Source organism: Scomber japonicus, chromosome 19 (genome assembly GCF_027409825.1).
Source record: "Scomber japonicus isolate fScoJap1 chromosome 19, fScoJap1.pri, whole genome shotgun sequence".
NCBI lineage: Eukaryota > Metazoa > Chordata > Actinopteri > Scombriformes > Scombridae > Scomber > Scomber japonicus.
This window is the reverse complement of record NC_070596.1, coordinates 5,553,323-5,578,112: the sequence shown is the minus strand read 5'-3', so window position 1 is coordinate 5,578,112 and position 24,790 is coordinate 5,553,323. Positions and strand designations below refer to the sequence as shown.

At 38.7% G+C, this 24,790-nt stretch overlaps 1 protein-coding gene across 1 annotated transcript; it reads right to left on the bottom strand.

Moving 5' to 3' along the window:
• Positions 1-5,863: 5,863 nt before the first annotated feature.
• On the bottom strand, positions 5,864-20,719 carry st8sia3 (ST8 alpha-N-acetyl-neuraminide alpha-2,8-sialyltransferase 3). Its single transcript, XM_053339811.1, has 5 exons — positions 20,367-20,719; positions 13,738-13,767; positions 10,427-10,546; positions 7,684-8,241; positions 5,864-6,257 (listed from the first exon to the last, which is right to left on the bottom strand). The coding sequence occupies exons 1-5, from the start codon at positions 20,630-20,632 to the stop codon at positions 5,975-5,977; spliced, it is 1,257 nt and encodes a 418-aa protein (XP_053195786.1). The 5' UTR covers positions 20,633-20,719; the 3' UTR covers positions 5,864-5,974.
• Between the last annotated feature and the right edge of the window lie 4,071 nt (positions 20,720-24,790).

Sequence of the window (24,790 nt, the reverse complement as noted above, 5' to 3'; positions counted from 1 at the left end):
TGACACATTTCATTCCAAAATGATTGAAATACATTCGGGAAATGTTACCTGATACTGACCTACATCTTATGTTACAAAACAAATAGGTGACAAAAATAAAATACATTTGCATTCTATTAACTTTGAAGAGTTTGCAGGTAATGTGCTCAAGTCAAAAAAATAATATTATATAATATTATTATGAAATACTGACTTCACCTTTATGCCAACAATCTTTTTGTCAAAGTCCTGAAAACGTTTCAAGTCACAGATATCTCATTTTAGAATGAAACTGTACGAGACTAAAAGACAAACACTGAAGAGGCGACAAAAACACAGCAGATTATAAAAATAGTTTCCGTTTCCCTCATTTTTGTTATCTCGTTGACACATTGCAGCATATATGAAACACACATGAGAAAAACAACACAAAAGAGCCACTTCCTCGAAAAACAACGCTGGTGAAATACGGTTATTCAAATTTGAAATTCTGTGCCTGTTTGCAAACATGTGAAATGTTGTTTCATATGTGATACTACATGTGACATTGTTATTTTAACAAGTCAATTCTTTCATTTCACACCTGGAATATTGGAAATTCCACGTACCTACATGCCAATGGTAAATTTTAATGTGTGAAATGAAAAACCATTTTACATGTGAAAAATTAACTGAATGGTTTTTCATGTGAGATATTTTTTATTTTGTTTGCCTTAAGGGCTGGGTGCAATGCTGGATTAGTAACCCCAGGGTCCCCTGGACACTGAAGACCATGTCCACCAACCAACTTTTATTCATTCTGACGGCATAACACTACTGTTGGGTGGAAACCTTGTAACTCCATATTTAGTTTTGGACATACTAGGTTTCCCGACAGTGACCATAATTGTCAATATCAAAAGAATGGATCAAGCCTTGTGTCATCTTTCTGTGGAGCCTGACAAAAAATCATTGAGGGCCCCTTTCTGCTCAGGGGCTGGTGGTTACTTGCCCAGATTGCCCATATGGTAGATCCAGCCACAGCTGGTTGGCCTGGTGGTTCAGTCGAATGATCTGTAACTGGTTTGATCCCTGTTGCAGGGAGAATGCACCTGGCCTCTGAGCACCTTGATAAAAATAATGATATTGATAATAATAACAGATACTGATACTGGTGATGCAAATTCCAGATTACAATGTGCGGAACATTCAGGATATTGCAGGATATGATGGAAAAGAACAGAAACAGAAACATATATCAGCTCCCAGGTTGAAAACCCACTGGAAACCAAACATCACATCACTGTTTCAAATCATGAATACAAATTTGTTACAAGTGACAAATACAAGATGGACAATCAACATATTAACACATCACATAGAGAAATGCCTTCCTAAACCACACACAGAAACAACAACAAAAGTAGTTTGTGTAAGTGTACCCATTCACAAAGACCTGAGTATAGAAATGCACACAGGAACTATGTAATGCCAAGAGGGCCAAAATTTACGAACACTTACGATTGGCTGATTCTACCATTGAACTGAAAGAAAACCGAACAAAACCATCAACTAACATCAACCAAAATAACGGATTCAATTTTAACTCCCCAAAAATTGATTTTTATCAGTCATGATACAAAAAAGATTGTTCTTGATGCTGGATGTAGTAGAATCACATAAACAGGCCTACAAAGTGGGATTGAGGACTCGAGATTGAGATCTTTTCTTGCTGGTATCTCTTCCTCAACTAGTTCCTTAACAAATTAAACATGTAATGCTCACATTTTCTCATTTTCTTCAGCTCTTTCCTCCCGTTACAAGCAATGTGCTGCAGTATGGAAAAACATCTGGTGTACAACAATTTCTTTTTTTCTTTAAAGGTAAACTTTTGTCATATTTTCATATATATAGTTCAGCTTAAGTGCCTTTGACCAACAATGAGCTGCAGACTGTATATTAACACTTTAATTTCTACTGTGCATTTTGAATTTCAGCCCAGTATCCCAAGAAATTCTATTCACATTGGATAAATCTGCATGGTTGTCAACATGAAACATAAAATTGTAGGAAGTATTGAGTGCTTTATATAGAGTGGTGGAGTGTAAGGATGAGGAGATCAGGTGGTAGATTGAGATGGGGGACCAGAGTTTCTGTCCTGTCATTTGTCTACTATTAGATTCACAATCCAGCAGCCACAATCTCTACTCTTTAGCCTTGATGCTTATTGTTGATTATGTAATCATATAGAGTATCACAATTTCAAACCATAACATACTGATTTAAATGTCTCTTGCTAACCCAAACAAATTATTTTTTTTAAGATTTTAATAAAATTGACATGCTGTAAAACATTTTATAGATAGACTATAACATGTAAAACATGCCACAAAATAATTTTCCAGATCACCAACCAATAATCTTAATTAAAATATACAAAACAACAAAATAGCCAGATTCACAATTTTCACTATTGTGCTGCCTGAGTCTCAAGATGAGAAGATAATTTTAGGGTTTGTGTCTGCTCGGCATCTCTTCTACTGTAGATACTATCAAAGCTAATGGATGAATTGTGCCTGCCTTGCAGCGCTTCAGGTTAAAATGAAGTGTGTCTCTATTCCCTCACTAGCGCTATCTAGCATCAGCAAAAATGACTGGGTGAGAATGGAGCCATATGTAGTGACTCATGGGACTATGAGCCTAAATTCTAACCTCTATTACCTATTTTCTATTAGGAGTGTCACGATTCTCCAAATCCACAAATCAATTGGACTCTCGATTTCAAGGTCACAATTCAATTACATTTTTGATTTAAACAACCGCTATGGCTCTGCGATTGTTAGACTGTTGAGAATCAACACATCATTGGTTTTATGCTCTGACAACTTGTATTTTCAAATTCTTCTTTAAGAAACTAGGCTACATGGTCTCAAACTTGATATAACCATATGCTCAAATTTAACTAATTAAAAATATTAAAAATATAATAACTTATTTCAACCAGAGGACTTTCCAGATCCTGCTTTTGATTTCAGAGGTCATAATCCAACACTCATTTCAATTGATTTTCTATTTAGAATTGAAATCATGACACCCCTATTTTCTATACCTGATATTGTTGTTGTAAACACAGAAATGGAGGATAGAAAAACACAACATAGAAGGCAGAAATGGGAGCATACAGCTAAAAGTGAATTTTCCTGATAAGTTGGTGGTTGCATAGTGCTGATTTTTCAATCAGCTAGCTAACATGAGTATTCATTACAAAGGAGGGCTGTCACTTCACTTACTGTCATAAAAGCAAACAGTTAGCAAGCTACAACTGATTCCTCAGCTGCATTTCACAAAGTTGTAGAACAGCCTTACCTCTATCCACAATTTTGACATCTGCGGATTTATGTCTCTATGATTAGCTAGCCTTCACAATTTTCCATTAAGTAAGAGGGCAATAGAGGTCACAGGGCATGCTATAGATTGAAGAGACAGTGAACCCTCCACTAGAGTATGAGGCATGGCCTGCTCAGCTTATACAAGTGCACGTGTTTTTCATGTTATTGTTCTCACACGCTCTCAGTGCTTCTTTGCCCATTGAAGATGCCACATGTACACACAACCTGACTCAGTTTAAAGTCCTTCCAGTTTATGATTGTGCCAGTTGTTGTATTTGTGCTGTAGTAAAGTTATCAGCTTTCAGTAACAGCTACCAATGTTAAATAGCCTTTGCTCTGACAGTTACTAAGGAATACTTTAATTTACTCTTTTGCATGTTTTATCTTCCATACCTTTACATTACACACAATGCAGTGGCCATAGTGGAGGTCAGCTCTTGATAGTGCCATTAAAGAGGTTCTGTTGAAACCTCAGACTTCTCTTGGTTTCCTAATACAGAACACATCTGAGGTTTCTTTACAGTGGGATCCCATTGATTTTAAAGCTATACTTAGCAATATTTTCTTTTATTAACCATAAATCAAATAACTGTGTGTAATATGAAAACAGTCACTCGTACTGACAAACGCACATGAGAATTAGCACCAAACTTTCTTTGGTGATCCTTCCAGCTCTGTGAAGCATTTTACTCTCTTTAAGACAATTGTTTGATGTTGGTGTTTTATTTTGAAAGCGAGATATTTTTCTCAGGAGTTGGTGGAGACCAAATCAGTGGTAAAAGGAAAGCGATGCACCTTAAATCATCAGGGGGACACAATCAGGACTCCAACATCATGATAATGTTACTTAATGAAGTGTAACTCCTGTAGACAGCTGGTATTACCCATAATGATGATCAGCTACAACTTATGCCCTCAAGTGGCAAAAAAAGAAAAAAAAAAGAGATGTACTAAAATCTGGGTAACAAACTGAAATATTCTATAATCATATGCGTAAATTACCATGCATATGATTAATCTGTGGTTCCTTTACTTTAATTTTGCACTCATTTGAAATTGTCTAAGAGCCAAATGTGTAAAATTATGACATATTTAATTTTAAGTGCACCACTGCCGAATGGAGCAAGCACATACCTGGTTCTGTTCTCCTCTAAAACAAACATTTGTAAACCACAAAGTGCTGCAAAGCTGTTTCTGGTACTGTAAGTGTTTTGATATCCCAGAGTGAAGATGGCACACCTATTTGACATATGTTAACTGTTTTTTTTGGTGAGTCCTGCCCTGAAATTAAAGTCAGTGACAAGATTTTTCTTTAGTTGAAAGAAACTAGCATCATTGTTCTTCCTTTTCTGACTATAGATCAGTATGATGCAAATGCTGGGATCAGACTACACAAAACAGCCTGATAATGGTCCTACCCAATGGATATGAGACCTTGGGAACAAAACGTTAGTGTAGGGGGCCACTGGCCTATTTTGAGGACTTCTACGATATGTTCTGTGACATTGACCAACAGGACCGTAGAGCACTCTTCTGTGCACAACTGTATACAAGAAGAAGGGTGCAGGTAATGATACTGTTGGAGCCATTTGGTGGAACAGTCGTCCTGGGCCAGTCTAGGGCTAGTCTAGTCAGTCTAGGGCCTCCTTCCTGATCGCCTTTGAACATCTTACATGTTGTGAATGAAATCAAGCAATGTCAACAACTGATATACCAGTCACAGCAAGAATTTATGACTTTATGACATAAATATCATTGTGTAGTCTGATCCTGGCATACTGTATGAAAAGTTTAGGTAAGTCTGAGTCATTACTGTCTTAGAAGGTGTTCAAACCGAAAACAGCATTGCATTAAAAAACACAAGCACTCCTGTTGTTGTTGTTGGTATATTTCTTCAGGAAATAAGTCCAGTTTGGATAATAATAAGTTGAAAGGTCTACCAAACACCAAAATGCTGCACGGCTGTTCATAATAATATGAGACAAGATGTATCACTCTGTAAAGTAACCACGATGATAATTGTGAGGTACAGGGTAGAATTATGCTGTTCATAGTACAAAGTAATCTACCGGTTTTGAGAGCCAGGTTTGCCGGATGTGTTTTTTTTCTCTATTTTCATAGTGTTCTCATTGAAATGAATGAGGGGTCTGCATTTTTTCACGTTGTCTGAATGTCGGTCTGAACACGTTCTTGGTGTAACACAGGCAACCTGTTGATTTGTCACTGTACTGCCAAAAGTGTGTGATTAAAAACACCATTAATCAATACAAGCTTGTGATGTTCTGCTGTGAAGAGCAACATTGCTTTAAGGTCCAGCTGTAGTCTCATTTTTCAACAAACAAACTCCATCTTTAGGTCTTCATCACCTTAAGTTTCTTGAGCAGTAGAAAATTAATAGACTCCTTTTTTGAGCATCTGTTTGCTTTGAGCTCAAGATTACAGGCTTTTGCTCAAGGATCTTGGGCTAAAAACAGTTTAAAAACCCCTCAGCTTTATAGCCACGATTTTGCCTTTGAAAAAACCACATAAATCTTTTGTTTGTCTGTGTGGTAGTTTCTTTAACTCTGGCCTGCGGAAGCGTTGGAGAGGAGTTTGAAGAAGAACTGTTCTTGTTGCAAGTTTTAGCCTTAAGCACAATGGGAGAGGGAGAGCTTCAGCAGTCCCTCCGTATGCATCTTGTAGAGGAGTTTGAACTCAGCTGGCAGCTGATGGGATTCCTGCCATTTGGTTGTGAACTTGGTGCCCTTCTTGTCATAGTAGTGGTACGGCAGCTCCTTACCCGTGTTGGGGTCCCAGCCAAAGGGCCAGAAACCATAAAGGTGGATCTGGTCACACATGGAGGATGCCAGTGTGTACATCAGGATCCCAGTGCTGAGGCGCTTCGGCGACAGCTGCTTGGTTTTCCAGTAGCTGTTGAGCACAAGTGAGGAGAACAATTTAAAGAGTCATACATTTTTTCATTTTAAAATTAAGGTGGAATGTACATAACATAAAGGAAGAAATTCTGTTCTTATATTGATGATTACCTTTGGGTTTTATGTTTAAGAAGGCACCTAATCAGAGTCTGTTTGGGTATTAAACATGGAAAACTGACAAAAAGGTGTTTTCAAAAATAAAACCGAGATATCCTTGGACTTGCTTGTGGTAGGTTTTGTCAACTTATTTCTACATGCCATTCATAAAAAGTCTGAGAGTAAGCTGTTACTGAAAGGAGTGACTTCAGAGAGTTAGATATAAAACAGCTAATCTGTCCACTGCTGATGCTTTCTTCTGGTAGCCCCAGTCTGCAGCGTCACAGAGGGGAAACTCTCCAAACTGGCCTCAACAAAAGCAGCTCCACAAGTCCTCGAGGTGCTGAAAGCCATCTGAGCTGCTTAAACGTGGTAATTCTTCCAGAGCAGGTAGATTTAATGGGATTGGTGAAGATTAGGCTACTGTATGAGGAGCCTATTCTACCACTACAACACTATAAGCACCAGACTTAAATCCCTCTCCACACACAGTTACAGCTCTGTGCCATACCTTTCACTAAATAGCTGTTTCCTTATAATCCGGCTTTGGAGTCTAAATCTCCTCTTTGCCATATAGAGCACAGCTCAATACAATACAAACACACCTGAGTCAGTTTCCACAAAATAACAGTAATACGCAGGGATAGGGGACAGAAACACAGGGAGCAACACATCATTTTTAGGAGGCAGGGTTGACCAGTTTCACCAAGTTTCACTTGTGTGTGAGACAAGCAAAAAATCATCTTAATAAAATAATGTCAACCTAACACCCCAAATTACTTCCCTCCAACCACTGTGCACTGCAAGAAGAAACAAAAGCACTTCTTTTACTAGAAAAAACATTCCCAGTGATCATAATCCAAGCAACAATAATGTTGTTCTCCAAAATGTGTTAGGCAGAAACTACTAAGTAGTAAATAAATGGCATTTTTGTGAGACAGGGCTGGGCTTGTGATATTCTGTATACTGTTCTTCTGTCCCACAGAGTTTTCGTGTTGTCTAAAAACACATCAATGAGCCTCAGTGTGGCACTGGGTGACAAATTCCTTCATTACCATGAGCACACACACTCGTTTATTTTAACTTAATCCCACACACTCTGTCCTGCTACCAGAAATACTCCCTAGAGCACCAAATATGTATTAATCCACTTCTAATAATAGTCCCAACAAATGCACCATTTACTAATGTTTGCTAAAAATGAGAAGGCTTTAAAAAAAAAAGAAAGCTACTGACAAACCCTGCAAGCAAAGGAAAAATGAGTCAAGCCTACATGTGGGGTCTTGATATTTGTGGATATATTGCAGTATTAGAATGATTCTCACTTGTTGATGTATTGCATGATGTTTCCAGGCCAGGCCAGCTGGACCTTCAGCTGACCTCGATGTTCCACAAAGAAGTCAACTAGCGTCCTGGTCACTGTGGCTGACGTGTGGAAGAAAAACGCTGGAATCCACAGAATGGCACCATCCAGCTTCTTCAAGCTCAGGAAGAAGTTGTTCCTGTCCTGCACGGTCAATAAATTGTTGTAGTATTTCTCTAGGATACTCGGGTTAAAGGTCGTCATGTTGGTCCGCCGCCCAACATCCTTCTTAAAGATCTCTGTCGGTGCAAAGTTGCAACGGAAGACATAGTCAAACTTCTCAATTTGGGGACCGCAGCGCGAACCAGTGAGGATACCGCTGTTGCCGACCACGGCGCACACGTTGTAGTGCTTGTTGAGAATCGGCGAGGCCTCAGGGAGCAGTGAGCGGAAGTTCTCGCCGATGGAGAACACGTACTTGTGGCTTGAGTAGTCATAGTGCATCAGCTGTCCAATTCGGACCGAGCTTCGTGTCAGTGTGAAGTTGTGGGGAATGTCGATGTACTGAGAGATCTCATTCCTGCAAGACGCAAAGATGTATTTGTTCAGTACTGCAGTCAGACTAGATACAATCAAAATGCAAATTGTACCATACTACAGGAAAATGTACAGGGAGTTTAGGGGTTTTAAAGGGTTTGGATAACTGTAAGTTCGCCAACAAAATAACATGAAAAATATAACATGGAGAAATCTGATATAAGAAAACCACAAAAATACCATTGAGTTTAATCAAATATTTATTGCTGTTAATATCTCCACTTCCTGCAGTTTTCAATGTCTAGGTAATTTAAGCTTATTTCACTAGATATGCTCTTTATCCAGTCACTACTGTGGATACAACAGCTGACACTGTGACCACAGCAAAATCTAAAAGTAATTATAATAATGACAAACAGTGGATTCAAGGGAAAAGTCAATGAAGGATTTAAACCCAGTAGTGAACAGATCTGATTAACTACAAACACAAAGAAACCAGTTTATACCAGCTCTGCATTTAAATGATGTCCTTCAGTCTAACTGGAGACAATGATTATGATGATATCCTGTATGTAAATCTCAATCTGCATTAAACATGATTTGCATACCGATTAATGTTTGTGGATAACAGTGGAGGAGAATGTTGATGTAGATGTAGTAGGTCTCTGTTGTTGTTCATTTGTTTTCCACCCTTTGGCCTCTTCAGATCCGATTAAACCACATTTTGTGATATTATAATACATCCGCCTCAAAGTAAGTGTTCCATTTCTGATGCTTTTTTTTGCCCTGGTGATCTTTTAATCTGAACTTGATTTCCCCTCTCTAGTTGCACACAAAGACATATCTGCTTCTACCAGGGCTTTTATTACCATTACTACTAATGAATCTGTTTTGAACAATAGACAAGGAAACCTATGGACTTAAGACAGAAGATGTAGAATTCAGACTCCACAAAAATGAGGACTTGAAAATTGATTTCCTTGAGATTTGACTTGATTTGAGGCTTGAAAGCAAAAATAAGAAAGTGACAGGCAGCACTTGCTTGGCCACTAACCATAAATATTTAATTATTAGGCCTCTCCACTGAAAGGACTTTGTCTCTGTGATGCCAACAGCTTCAACTGTCTTGAGATTTTATTTGGACTTGCCCTAAAAGGCTGGAGACATGACAAGATTAGCTTTGACAAGACTCAAGACTTTGCCCTCAATGACTTGAGACTTGAGACTTGCTTTGACAACACTTGTCAAAGACTTATCTAAGATGATTCCAGACTTAACTTAGACTTGCCCTCAAGGGCTTGAGTCTTTTCAGATTGGCTTTCATGAGACTCAAGACTTAACTTGAGACTTGAATCGGACATGCCTTCAAGGACTTAAGAATTTTTAGATTGGCTTTGACAAGACTCAACCCTTGACTTGAGACTTGAATTTGACTTGCCATAAAGGACTGCTTTGTAAGGATTTAAGAGACTTGAGGGTTGCCTCAACAAGACTTGTCAAAGACTAAGATGTCTAAGATGACTCAAGACTGACTTGCCCTCAAGGATTTAAGACTGTTCAGATTAGCTTTGATAAGACTCAAGACTTGATTTGAGACTTGAATTGGACTTGCCTTCAAGGACTGCTTTGTAAGGACTTTAGGCAAAGTCTCGAGTCACTTGAGCTTTGATGTGATGCGTTGACAAGATTTGAGACTTAAGACCTATCCTCAAGGGTTTGAGAGATGACTGAAGACTTGCTTTGACAAGAGTCAAGCCTTGAGTTATACTTTTCTCAGCTGACTTTGGACTTGACTTGGACTTTCCCTCAAGGACCTGGAATTAAGACTTTCTTTGTCAAGAAACTTGTTCTCCAAGTTAAATTTTCATAACTCAATTGAATCTTTGGATTTCAGTCATTTATAAATACAGTACAGTAACACATGTTGCATGATTCACCTAATTTAATCTGTATTCAAAAGGGTTCAGACTCAATAAGCAGATTTTTTAAAAGGGTTCAGATTTAATAAAATGCTTTCAAACCCCAAAGCCACAACAACACCAGTCATCTGGTGTCAACATTAACTTTTTTGTAAACATGTTCCATGTGAATGCTGCCTCATTTTTTGTTACTGTAACATTGTTGAAGTGCTCTTTGCTCAAGATAACACAAACATTTTTACCACTAGTGCTCACTGCTGTAAGTGCTAAAAGCATGCTAAGCTTTCAGCATCCATGTGTGTAACCTACCTCTGCTGTATAAAAGCAGTGCTGTTGTACCTCCATTTAGAGGAGTTCTGCAAGTCCTCGCTGAGAGCATTTGTCAGAGGAGTGAAAGCTGGATCCAGATACTTCATTGCCAGCTGGGAGCTACACAAAGGAGGAGGAGGAGGAGGGGAAAAAGGAAGAGGAAGAGACATGGAGGTTAACACAGCCTTCCTGTGTGAGGACGAGGTCGGCCTCATCCACTTGCACTTCAAAATGTTTTTGAGAAGCATTCTAGCTCTTTTAAGATGAAAGAAATGCCTTTGGGTGGCTTGAAAAGGATTGAAGGATAATTAGTCTGACAAGGATGATACACAAGCAGTCAGATTACCAGACATGTTGTAAACAAGCCAATGATTTAGCTACTCAGTTAAAACACATTTTCTAATGGCTTTAAATATGCATAACTTTGCATAAGAACAATTTACGCCAAATGTGAGACAAAACTGTACACATTATTCATTGTTCTGTTAAGTTTTCTTTTCATCCAAACTGTTGCAGAAATTATATTTTGTTAGGATTCTTAGAAAAAAAATAGTACTGAGTTCATTCAATCAATTAAACATAACTCTAAAAGTTTTTTCTATTGCAAAAAAATGCCTCTTTTTAACTTTCAAAATACCTTAAAAGCTGAAAGTGAGGGCACCTTAAATGTACAGGAAAACTAGTATGAACACAACTATGGTAAGTAACATGGGTCACATTTAAGCAGTAACATGGGTCAAATTTAAGTTTGACTAACTTAAGGGTCTGACCGCTCGTGTTTCCTGATGTCAAACTTTGTTATAGCAGTGGTTTAGATATCATGGTCAAAACTACAAAAATAAGACTTATTTTATAATATGTAATAAACCAGAATTGATCTGTAGAGAACTAGGGCTGGGTCCTGCAGAAAATGAATGATTACTGATATTTTGTCTTTTTCTCCATCGGTACCTCTCTCTTCACAAAGCTAGAATGCCTCCAAAAGAGGGGCCATTCAGAAAATATACGTTTTGTTCCGCAGCAGTGAAAAACTTATTCAGACAGTTTCATTTACACTTTCAGCTCAGTGTAAACGCAGACTTTGAGTCTCTTGCATACCTGTGAATCTAGTTTCTCAGAATCACCCCAGTGTACTGTGGGGAAATTAGCAACAAGGCCAAACTGTTACGGCAATTCTGTCCATCTTAGCAAGTATTTCATTTGAAATATTTACTCTTCATCCAAATTTGAATTTACTTTCAGAATGATGCCTGGAATTTCAAGACATTCTAAAATATTTAAAGATTGAACATGAGGTCAAAGCACTTGTTAAGATGAACATTTATTTTGCAGTGCAAGAAGCCTAAAACTCCATTCTCCTCTAATGATAATCCCCATGAGTATAAAACCTTAACCAGAGGATTAACCACATGTTAATTCATTAAATAAGCCTTTCCATATGCCTGCTTTATGCAGAGAAAACCTTGACATTTTAAATGTCTTTGAGTTTGTCCATGTTGCCGTCACCTGTTAGAATAAAGTCACTCCAAAGTCAGGACAACATTAAATCCACATGTCCTATTACAGCTATAGGCCAACAATTTGGGAAATCCTTCTGTTCTCCATCTTTCCCAGAGTCAGGTGAGAAAATGAACCTCTATGTAACCAGTACAGAGATGAAGATGTGATTCAAGTCCAGTGTGTTTAGACTAGCTTCGCACAAAGACTAGAGCAGAGGAAAACTTTTAGCTTAGCTCCATCAAAAGAGAAGAAAAACACACCTAACAAATAAGAAAAAGTCTGATTTACATGTTATAACCCTAACCCTTACTTTTTGAACACATGTAAGTGTGTACAGGTGTACTTGTTAACCAGTAACTGCTGGGCCCACTAACTGCACACAGCTACTCAAATTTCCTGTTATTATGGGAGGCTGAAAATACAATCTCACTGAATGCTGGGAAATGTTAGTGAGTTAAGGTGGAAAAACATTACACAGAGCAATAACCTCCATTAAAGTTATAACCCCTGAGATCTTCATGAAATCAAATTCCATTTTATACTATCCATGGCAGGCATGTTTTCTGCACTAGCCATTCAGTGTATTTATATTCTGTAATTATTAGTTCTTAATGAGTTGTGGTGGAGTACACTATTCCCACACATGATTCAGATTTCCTTCCTAAGCACAAGGGATTCACAAGAAAATGATGCATGCATGAGATCTAATGCAATTGACGCAACTGATATGAATCTTCTCATCAGCGACTGGGGAACACGGACAGCAAGAGACTTTCCCAGATGTCAGAGAAGTCACCTCTTTTAACACTGCTCTATTGAATTTGACAAAACACCAAAATGTCAAGGTTTCAGGGTTGAGATTCTGCTATGGCAGACACAACTGGTCAAATAGTATTTGCAAATAAGTTGAAGTTTGGTTCATCCTGCATGAAAAACCAAGCCGGTAGAGATAACTGCACCAGGACGTTTGATCACTAAGATTATGATGAAAGTCTGTGATCATGCCAACATCATATATTCCTGTATGGAAAACCCCACCTTTGTGGAGTCTGATCAGTATATCACCAACTCTTAAAAGTATTTGTAAATACTGTTTGACCTGGATCTGATGGCAGTCAGACCTCCAGCAGCTTTATTTTGTTGTTGCAGCGTCCGCCCATCTTTGTAGACAGTGAGGCTCAGCTAGAGAGGATCAGCATGAAATACTGACGAGAATTTACCCAACTGGAAATGTGGAAATACTAATGATGAACAAATTGTTCTTTGGAAAGGAACTTACTTCACATCAAGACTTCTGAGTTGTCAATTTGGACACATTACTACAAATGTATATTAGAGGGCCCCTAAAGTCCCCAAAGATGATGTATTTTTTATCCCTTACATGCACACAAGATACTAACTTGTGCAGGCAAATATTAGATTAAAAAATTTAATCTTTTGGGACTTTTGGGGCTTTTGAAATAAAGTCACACTAAATGTATACAAGCTAAAAGAGAATGTTTTTACTAGTCTCCTGATTTCTTTATTTCATGCTGATTCAAATCCAACGCCAAACCATCAAACAGCAGAGAAAATTTTGTGTCTTAAAATTGACGTTTCCTCTCATTTACATAGTGACACAGAGAGTTTGATGGCTGCAGATTTCAGCTTGGCTGCAAACAGCTGAAGCAGAAGCCTCAGTTGCTGCTCCAAATGTCAAACAAAGACTCTTCCCCTTTAAACGATCAACAACAGGAAGTAACTTCTGTATCAGACCACAGAGAGGTAAACTGATTTCCTATTTAACACGTCAGTCAGCACTCTGTATTCACCTCAGGTCGGGTTTGCGAGGCGGCCTCTCGCTGCAGAAGAAACGTGAAACAAACACAATAAAAAAATAGACTCATTCACTTCTTCTTCTTTTAATCTTCATATAACTGACAGAAAGGGGAAAGGCTGGCATGCAGAGATGCATTCAAATCCTTAGTATATATCATATCATAGCAACAGTAATGCACTTATAATGGTTATATAATAAAGCTATAAAGGTGATTACCGTATCTTTGCTGTGTGGAAATGTTTGCAACAATTACAAAGTGCTGATTAAATAAAAAGACACACATTTAACAATCAGGCACAGTAAGAGATAGATTTGTTCGATCAACACTGGGTGAGTCAATACATTGGTTTATGAGTATATACAGTATACATGATCCCCAAAGGCTGCAATATTCATTCATCAACATAAATAATGGAAAAGAAATGTAACCACTGGCCATTTGTGTTAGCAATGTCAGCTCATCATTTGGTCCACCACTTTGGTCCAGACTGAAATGTCTCAACAACTATTAGATACATCACCATGACATTTGGTACAGATATCCAGGATGGCCAGAGGATGAATCCTAACGGTTCTGGTGCTCTCCTGACTTTTCCTGTAGCACCGTCAGTTCAAACATAAAATATCATAAAATTTCATACAGAAAGTCATTCATCTAGTCATTCCTAGATGTTTTGCAATGACTTTTGTGATTCTCTGACTTTGTATTGTGTCACCACGAGGTGGACATTAGTTAGACCTTTCACAATAACTACTTTTGTGGGACTATATATTGTTTCAGAAATAATAATAATAATCAATGATATTATTGTCGAGCAATGGGGGCAGGGGGTGGGATTGGAGAGTGGGTGCTACACTTGTGTAAAAACACAGCCATTATGGTTGGGGACAGAGTTATTTACCTTTAATTCTTCTACAGTCTCCACTCAGGACTACACAGTGAGGAATGGAGGACACTACTTGCTTAACCAATGTGACATGAATAGCCTCTTAGCTGCTAATGTGAAGTGTGGTAATATTGAGGTTTTAAAAAATCAAGGTAGTGTCCACATATCATGAGATAAGTCGATATATAGACATGATGATGTTGATAATTACGTTATTGTACGATAAGTTGACAACGTAATTATTTTGAATGCCATGAATAAATGGTATACACACACATTCCCTTCAGTATGAATCTTGGTGACCTGTGTGATGTTCTGATTTTTCAAGTGATGCCAACATCAGGTCACATGTTTTTATTGTTGCAATGCTTTATGTGCAATCACTTACAAAACTAACATTTCCTAACACACTAAAGTAAGATGGTGACAATGGTAGAATTGCATTGTAAGCACGATACCTTGCAAATTATAGCACTAAGCTCAAAGCACCACTGTGACAAAGTACAGCCTCGCATTGCTGCTATGGCTGTATACTCTGATCTAGACCTTGAATGGAAGCAATGAAGGCCCAGCTACATAAATTGTGAGGTACACGAACATGTGCTGCACAGGGGTCACTTTGTTGACTGACGAGGTGTCAGGGTGGCCAATCATTTTAAGGGAAACCTAGCCATTAGAGTCTATTGTGAATCTCCCACTGATGGTAGTGCTACAGTAAAGGTCAGTCGCCAAGATCATTTGGAATATCCTCTTTTTCAGTGTAATGGGGACAGATGGACAAACACCTTCTTCATCTACTGACTACAAGCAAAACCACAAATTCTCTTCCGAATCACCATCTTGCAGATTTATACAGATTTGTCCAACAGCATAGTGTTTTCTCCTCAAAATGCTGCTCTCCCCATCTAACTCACTCTGAGGGTAACCTTGGCCTGTGGTGACAGCGAGCCAGGAGGAAAATGATTACCGGCGGGTGGAAAATGAATGCGGCTCTCGTGCCATAAATCTGATCCAAGGACGGCCCCCGCTGGCCTCCAGAACCTTCATCAGGCTGACGCCGTTTTAGCGTCACACTCCGGACCTGACTGAACATGTCGGACAACAAAGATTTACAGAATGATTTTCCATGCAGTTGCGCCGCAGTGACCCTACTAAAACCTGTTTCAAGGTATCGGAGCTCTGCTGGTGACAACAGACCTATTTGGGTTGGAATTTGAAGCAGTAAAAACACAATAAATCCAGCTGTAAACAAACCTCACACACATACACACACACATTGAGGATGTGACCATCTAAACTAGTTGCGGAGAAACTGCAGATGGGGAGCCAATCTCTTTGCTCTACTCTGATTCTGTTCCTCTGCATTTTGTCATCAGTCTTTCTGAAAAGATAAAACATTTTTCTGTCAGACAAACACAGATTTTCGTCCATACCCACTTTATCTCTCCAGAGGGGTAAGAAATACAACACTGTGTCCCAATTCCTATATGTTCTCCTTGTCATAGTAAGTAAGTGTCAAAGTAATGCATGTACCTTGACATTTTGTACTAACAGGAAGTGTGATACAGGATGTGTACTGAAAGCTGTAAATTATATAATGACTGCATTAGTACACCCAGGGGCTCCCATGCCCCCCAAACAACTTTTATTTTATTCTGATTGGATAACGCTGTTGTTGGGTGGAAACATAAATTTTTTTCTCCCATCATTAAGGGCCCCTTTCTGCTCAAGGGCCCCTGGGCACTTGCCCAGATTGCCAGTATGGTAGATCCAGCCATGGGAACATCACTGTAGCTTAAACTTCGTAGAGAATGAACACCTTTTTCTGAAATTCTTAGCTCCCTAGTTGTCTTTCTGCACTGCATTGTGGGACGGCAATGTGCATTATAAGAACACACAAAATGCAAGGTTATTTAGTCTGCATACTGACACATTTCAAATATTAGCCAGTGGTTACAGCGCATGCTATGGACTCACAATGTCCCTGGTTCGAGTCTGGCAAGGGACCTTTGTTGTAGGGCTGGGCAATTAACTGAAAAATAAATGTCTAAACCGACATTTAGAAACTCTAATTGACTTAGTCATTGCTCATGTCAATTAATCGTGGTGTTCACTGTTGCCATGACAGTAAAGGTTGCATATCTTTAAGGAATTTGAAAACTTGTCTCCAGTGATCATTTTAACCCAAACCACAATCTTTATATAATTCTAATCAAGTAAACTAGACATTAACCACAGCTTCACACCTTAAAACAGCATTATTTTCACTCCCTAGAGAAAGATCCTCATGTGTGAGGGCAGCAGTGTAAAATACAAAACAAAAGCAACTGTGAAAATACATCATCGTTCATCAAGGGTGAAGATAATCGCTCATTAATCGTAATCGAGGTTAAAAGTTCAATTAGTCGTGATTTTGATTTTTGCCATAATCGCCCAGCCCTACTTTGTTGCATGTCGTACCCCTTTCTGTCCACTAAAGGCAAAAAATGTATATATTAGCCAGGGGCCTACGTTTACTGCAGAGAGACCCAAGTCTTTTTCTAGAACCTTCCTCTATTGTTGTCTTGATAAATTCAGGATAAAGTAGACTTACACGTCTGTTGATGTTAAGTTACAGAGATGTTTCATATTAAAAGTTTTCCATCAGCTCAGAGTGCACCAGTTTTAACAACTATAGAAAGAACAGCAATGTAGAGTAGCAGCAGACCAGTGAGTATGGCTTAACTTTGTTGTTGTACTGAGGGAAGTAGTGAGGTGAAAATGTACATTAAGCTGAATTTACCACTTTGCACAATGTTTTTTGTACTTTTATTTATTAGGGACCAACTTTATTTGTTCGTGCAAGACACAAACTTGGCTTCATTTCTCCTGTGAAGCTACTTTGAATGAGTATAAAGTCTTTTATTGGGACGTGAGCCAGATTTCAAGTATCCATTTATAATCCCCGTACATCCTCACAATCTTGTGACTATTTGCTGAAATATTACTAAATAAAGGACTCATTCATCACCCAGATGTCCTCCTCAGTCAGAATCACTATGACTATTGTCTGCGTCATGACTCATTCACAAAATGTGTTTTTACATTTTTTTTAAAACTTTTTTTTCAACCATCATGTGCATAAACAGTTGGGTCGAAAATAGCAATAAAAGGACTAAAGGAGAGACATAAGAGCTGTGAGTGAATGAGCTGCTCTAGTTCACAGCTGTGGGATTAAGTGACAGATGCCCTGTTTTCCTTCAGGCTGGTACACACACACACACACACACACACACACACACACACACACACGCACACGCACACACACACACACACTGAAAATACACTAACATGACCACATTTGGACCAGGTTATCAAGGCACAAGATGTCTTCTTATTGAGAAAACATTAGCCAATTAGTGTCATCCACTACTGACATATGATGAATTAATAAATACACCTGCACAAATTTCTGCTGACACACTTTAATCAGAATTAAAAACTGAACTTATAAAAACTGTTGTATAAAAGCAGCAGCATTTAAACTGAAGTTACAGTAGTGGAAAATGTTCATAATTTGAGATGTGTTAGTTCTTCTTTCAAATACAGTTCATATAAATATACTTAAAGCTGCTAGTAGTGCTAAGGCCAACAGTAATAGCAGTAAACTATAGTATAGATATTGTAGTAGAATGCTAGTTATAATACTAATTGTAAAAGCAGGAGTAAGTACAAGTGCAGGGAGTGTGAAAACTGAAATTAGCTTGACCTTTTCGCGTTGTAGCCGTAGCAATACTGGAAGTGGTCTTACTGTAGGAACAAGACCTGTAACGGTTGTAGTCACACTGAGAGTAAAGCTTTTTGTGTGAAATAGTGGAGATTTTTAACTGGCATTATTAACATTTGTGTGAATTTAAGTGTAGAATTGTAGCCAGCAGGTAATTAGCTTAGTTTAGCATAGCGTAAAGATTGGATATTGTGGTTTTAATGAATAAACAAACACAGCTTTAAAGGTGCTGGTGTATTTTCAACCTTTGGTAAGAGTCAGGCTAGCTGTTTTATGCCTATCTAAGCTAACCACATCCTTTACTAAAAACACGAGAGAGATATCGATCTCCTCATTTCACTCTCAGCAAGAATGCAAATAAGCACATTTCCAAGGATGTACAGCTACTCCTATAATGATTACCACATAAAATCCCCTCTCAGCTATTTTATTTTTTGCACAAGGATTTTAATATCAACACAGTTATAGTCTTCTAGTATGTCTAACAGCTGCTCTTGTCCCAAACAGCATGTCCAAATTAAGATTATGCTGACTCTTAATTTTCACATCCTTGTTTGAACTGATAATTTCTTCCAGTAAAGCTCAGTCTAAATTCTTAGTATCTTTTCTACTAGGAGGTCAGATGCTAGTTCTAATGTTTTGTGCACCTCTATTTACATTAATTGGTTCAGACGTGTCTCCGTGGCTGGTCTCTTTATTTTAAATATGCTGCTAATACAATATGTTGTTATTACCTCGTATGCCTTTTTAGTAAAAGGCTTGTTTACATGAGAACTGAGCTTATGTAACTATAATGCTGGCAGCTGGTGTCACAGTGCCAGTTCACCTCCCAGGTAGGAGGTCAGCACTCACTGCAGGCCAGTCACATGCTTCCATACCAAACTGGGGAAAAAACATTTCTATATTGGAAAGACATAGTGAGTCGATAGCGTCAATCCACCAGTCAATGTGTACTTTTGTTTTACAACTGTAACCATAACTCTCTAACTGTAGCAGTACTGTAGATACATGGATAGATATTATAGAAAGAAATAATCTAACAATGTGGCCTTGGATGTTGAAAATATTGTCATTATAAGTAATCTGATCAATGCTGCATCTTGAAACAGGGTTTAAAATATAATTATATGTTACAGCATGAAGATTCTCCTTCATTAGAATTAAGTTGCCTAAAACAAACAATACAAAACATCCTAAAAATAGTACCAAAAGTGACACTGACGTACATGGTTAGGCATGTCCACATACTCTTGGTCATTTAGAGCATAAATAATTAGAATGATCATTTTAATAAAGCCAGGTCTGAGAAACAGAACACCTGCAGTAGTAGAGGTAGGTAGACATCTGCAGTTTATTCCCTGGCTCCTCCAGTCCACATGTCCAAGTGTCCTTGGGCAAGATACTGAATCCCAAATTGCTCCCAAAGGCTGCGCCATCGGTATGTGAGTGTGTGTGTGTGTGTGAATGAGGATTAGAATCTCCTAATGAGCAGGTTGGCATCTTGCATGCCAGCCTCCGCCATCAGTGTATGAATGTGTGTGAATGAGTGACTGATGGCATGTAATGTAGTGGTGGGAAGACTAAAAAAGGTCAATTTAGCATTATAGTCATATCCGTAGGCTAACTGACAGCCAGGTAAGCACAGCGGTACAGTGTGATCTGCGAGGCCTCACACAGCAGAGAGGCCTTCACCTGAGTGTGAGTTGCTCACTGCAACACCTTCACGAGCTACTTGAAACATATTTCACTAAACATTGGGGTTTTTTTCTGATTTGATCCTGGAGGAGAGATGACATACATGCAAAACTATAAAAACACTAATAATCACTCTTTATTTTACAATGTGCATGAGGATTTAAAATCAAGTCGTGCTGCATCACCTCATATTCAAATGGATTTCCTGCCCTGTCAGCATATAGCCTACACCATAAAAAACACTGATGCAAACCAAACCTGGCCTTAACTCACCGAAACCCGGTGTGGAACATATACATCCTGGGTCCTCCATTAGATCCGTATCTGGGGGTGCTGAGCAGGAAGTCCTTCTTGATGGACACGTAGCTGATGAGAGACAGGATGAGCAGAGCCACACTGAACATGACGAGCCCCAACGCGCTGGCGATGCGCACCATCTTTCCTCTCTGCGGGCAGCGGCCCCCCCGGAATAGATGATCAGGGACCGGCCGGGACCAGGACGAGGACGAGGAGACAGCGAGCACCCAGGCACACCGCATCAGGCATCACCCAAATATGAGGCGAAGAGGTAGCGGAGCGTCTGCGGGGGAAAAGACGCAGGAAGAACTAGCGTGACGCATTGAGGGTCCATGTATCCAAAGGATGCGAGTAACGGAGGGAGGAGGAGGAGGGGGGTCGTGGAGAGTTTTCTGCAGCCACGCAGGGTCAGATTACAGCCGGTTTCATAAGCTCAAGGCGGTGAAATGCAGCGGTATCCTTCATGGAGGTGATGGAGGCGGGCTGGAGGATGCTGCTCACTGTCTTCATCTGCATCCCCGCGTCTCTGTCCTCCTCTGTCCTCCCCGGTAGTCTGATTAATGAAGCCGGAGTGTCGCTTTAAGGAGACGCATCTCTTGTATCGCTGTAATCAGATAAACAGCAGCAGCAGCATCCGAGGCGGAGCTCTGCTTCCTGTTGGAGGAAGAGGAAGAGGCAGAGGGAGAGGCAGAGGACCACCGCTCTCACAGGAGAGCTGCAGGGTAGTGAAACTATATACATTTTTTAAAAACTGTATTTTTAGCTCAAGTGTATAATTGAAATATTTCTGTGGAGTTTGCAAACTGTATTTTTAACACTGGATCATGTTTAATGGATTATTATGTTCATTTACTTTTGACCCTTTTTTTAATAGGCAATGTGTTGATGTACAGTTGTTTGTTTTGTACATATAATAGGCCTATAACAATATAATTTACTGTAGCCTAATTAATTCCAGCTTATTGTCGTATGGATTCTAAATCAACTGAACTGAGTTGATAATTTGATTTAATTCTATTGTAATTCAACATAAATCATGCATGTTCCACTTTTAGCTGGAGTTAAAAATAGGTGCTGATGTGCTGATGTGCAGTTGTTTGTTTTGTATACATATAGTAGGCCTATAACAATATACTATTGAATTATTTTACTGTAATTAATTCCAGCTTATTATGTGGATTCTAAATCACCTGACTGATCTAATTCTATTGTAATTCAAAATAAATCATTCATGTTCCACTTTTTACTGGAGTCAGCCCTGTTGAGTCAATAATCTTTATGTGATGTTCCTACAAGTGTTCTGAAGATATGGTTACATACGAGTTATACAATAACTTTACCATTAGTAGCACACATCTGCAAAACTGCAGTGTAATCTGCGTTGCTTTGTGTTTCATTATTACACAGATGAAACAGGAATATGTTTGCTGTAGGTTTGACTTGAGCTAAATGCTAACAATAGCTTGCTAACATGTTCAGAATGACAATGCTAACATTGAAGTTTAGCAAGTTCATGTTCACGCACTTTATCAAGTCAGTTTTATTTATATATCAGCACATGTTTGTATATGTATATTGAGAGGAAAAGGTTGTGTTGTGTTTTGTGCTAACATTTTGTGCTAAACACAAAACACAATGTACAGCTGAGGCTGACAGGAAATAGTTTAGCGCTGTTTGGTCAAAACCAGAGTACTGTACAGATTGAAATTTAGACCAGATGATGTAGCTAGATAAAAAGTTATGCGTTCATCAAAGTGATAACAGTTCATCTTCAGGAATGGCAATCTATTCCATATGTTGTACTGTTTCATTTCATCAACATCTTTGTTAATCAAAATGGAAATAACATCTTTGTTAATCAAAATGTTCACATTTTGGCTATTTGTCAAACCTAACTTCTTGTTGTCGCCTCACAGGGTTGTTAGTCTGAAGACACCAGCTGCCTGGATGGATGGATGATTTATATGCAGTATATACAAATACCATATATGTCAACATTTATGGTATAAAACTATTTGTTTTATATCTGCAACATTGTATTAGATACTGAGGGACATACATTTTACAGCATGCTGTAGTTTAGATGCAGGGCCATGTGTCCAGTTTTAGTATGAAATATTTAAATGGGATTTACATTTTTATTATTCTAATGGTTTGGTTGACTGTGGGATTATTATATATCTGCTCAGTTACAGTAACTCAGGTAGTGATATAATCCAACCTATAAATCTAAGTGTAAGGATACTGAATTGTCCTCAGTGGACATATAGACAGTGCTGAACTGCCTCAACAGTGTAAAAGTGATTACTATGATACACCAGCATTATTTCAGATATAAGTAATGGGTTCAACCTTGGTATCACCTCTGTCTATAGCGCTCTATCTAATTCAGAATTTGTTGTCTGGATGTCAGCTCCAGCCAGAGGTAAAGAAACACACGTTCTACTGTGCAATACTATAAGTTTCTTTAATGTCAATCATGTTTACACTGTTGTTTCACATGTTTTCACCAAACAACAGACAGACAGCTAGAGGCTCTAGACGTCAGACAGACAGGTGGACAGACAGGCTGTCATGGCTGTTGGCATTTCAACATAGCAGTGACCTTTCTACTGGTCTTAGAGCCTGATAGGACCTAAAACACACACACACACACACACACACACACACACACACACACACACACACACACATACAGACTGAGGTCTTAAGGCTTTGTAAAGCCTGTCAAACAGAAACACAGATTAAGATCATAAAGCTTCAAATCAAATGTGTCTCTCTCTTCACCTTGTGTCAGTTGTAAAAGATTTCCTGTGTTCTAGTTGAAAATGTGTCTCTGTGACACAAAATACACATTACATTATCTTACCTAGAAAATCTGAAGTAATAAATTGACTTTTGATATGTGGAAAAAGGGGTGCTGATTTGTGTCGTGTGTTTACATTGGAAAGAAGGCATAATTAAGCTGGTGTAAATAATGAAATGAACGATGGCTGAGATCCATTTAGCTGCTTCAGTTTCAAAGTCCTGGCTGACTGTTACACCATCATGGTTTACAGGGACACTTGACTAGAACAGAGCTATCATTAATGTTATTAGTAACACCTGTACTTTTCCTACTATGACAGGTGCCCCTCATTTAGCCTTGAAATGGACATATACGCTACATTTCCAGGTCTGTATTCTTATTCTGAGGCTCTACTGGAATATTTTTGCATGAATTACAGTTGAAACCTCCTTATTTAACTGATAGAAGCCCTTTATGCAGCCCTCTGTATAACTTCTGTCTGAAACAACAGGCTCCTGTCTCTTTATGAACCTCCTCTGTTCTCAGTGTTTAGTTTGAGGAAACAGCCACTTGGCAGACTGCCTATAGTTACAGAGGCTATGTAAACAAAGAATAGCAACCGGATTTTACATCTCACCATTGTTTACACGAAATGTACTTCTTAAAAAATTCCATACATGTTCAAGCTTGATTCCGATCTGAAATATGGGAGTGGACAACATGAACATCCTATTGAACAAGCTTAGCAATATATGCTACAGAACAGGCCAACAAAGGTTTCAGAGCAGGTTGATGCCCTGGTGTTACACTTTCAGTTCGTATTTTTACACAGTCACTTCAAGATTTGGAACTATGACCATGTTTAGCATACAAATCCAAAATGATAGTATACAGTACCAGTTAAAAGTTTGGACACATGACTTATGACTGGTACTGTAAATTACATTATGTCCCCTTTAGATAAAGATGTGGCGTCACAGCTCCAGTGATGGAAATGGAAACATTTTGAGTAGATGAATCACCATTCAACTCACTCAAGTCACTTGAGGAAAGAAAAAGAATACTTTCGTTACTCCACTGCCAACTCTGTCAAAGATGCTTTTAAACAACCTCAAAACCTCCAGAGACACCTTGTGTGGAAATGTTGGTGGTGGATAACTGTATCCCCACTGATCAAAGCTTCATACTGGACCAGTATGTAGCGTTCCATTAAACTATAGTTATAGGATCGCCTTCATAGCTGAGTGTTACAGTGCATGCCATATACCTGCAATGTCCCTGGCTTGAATCTGGCACAGAACCTTTGTTGCATGTCGTACCTATTTCACTTTCCCCTTGTTTCCTGTCAGCCTGTGTGCTATTAACTGTCCAGTGAAGGCAAAAATGCCAAAGAAAATAATTAAATAAAAGGTATAGTTTGAATGGCAGACCAGTCGACCCTAAAAATGCTGAAATAATGGAGCGTTACTAGGATTAGAAACTAACAGCCTCTCACTGCTGATCACAAACTGTAAAACAGTGTTTGAGAGCTATGCTGAAGTGTGTTAACATAATATTGTACAAGACCAGGGTGATGGTGTTGTGACTAAGACTGCTTATTGAGAAAAGTCTG

Coding starts and splice junctions, on each gene's coding strand:
- st8sia3 (XM_053339811.1), bottom strand. CDS start 20,632: ATGCGGTGTGCCTGGGTGCTCGCTGTCTCCTCGTCCTCGTCCTGGTCC. Junction 13,768..20,366: donor ATGTTCCACACCGGGTTTCG/GTGAGTTAAGGC, acceptor TTTCTTCTGCAG/CGAGAGGCCGCCTCGCAAAC. Junction 8,242..10,426: donor ACTGCTTTTATACAGCAGAG/GTAGGTTACACA, acceptor TGCGTCTTGCAG/GAATGAGATCTCTCAGTACA.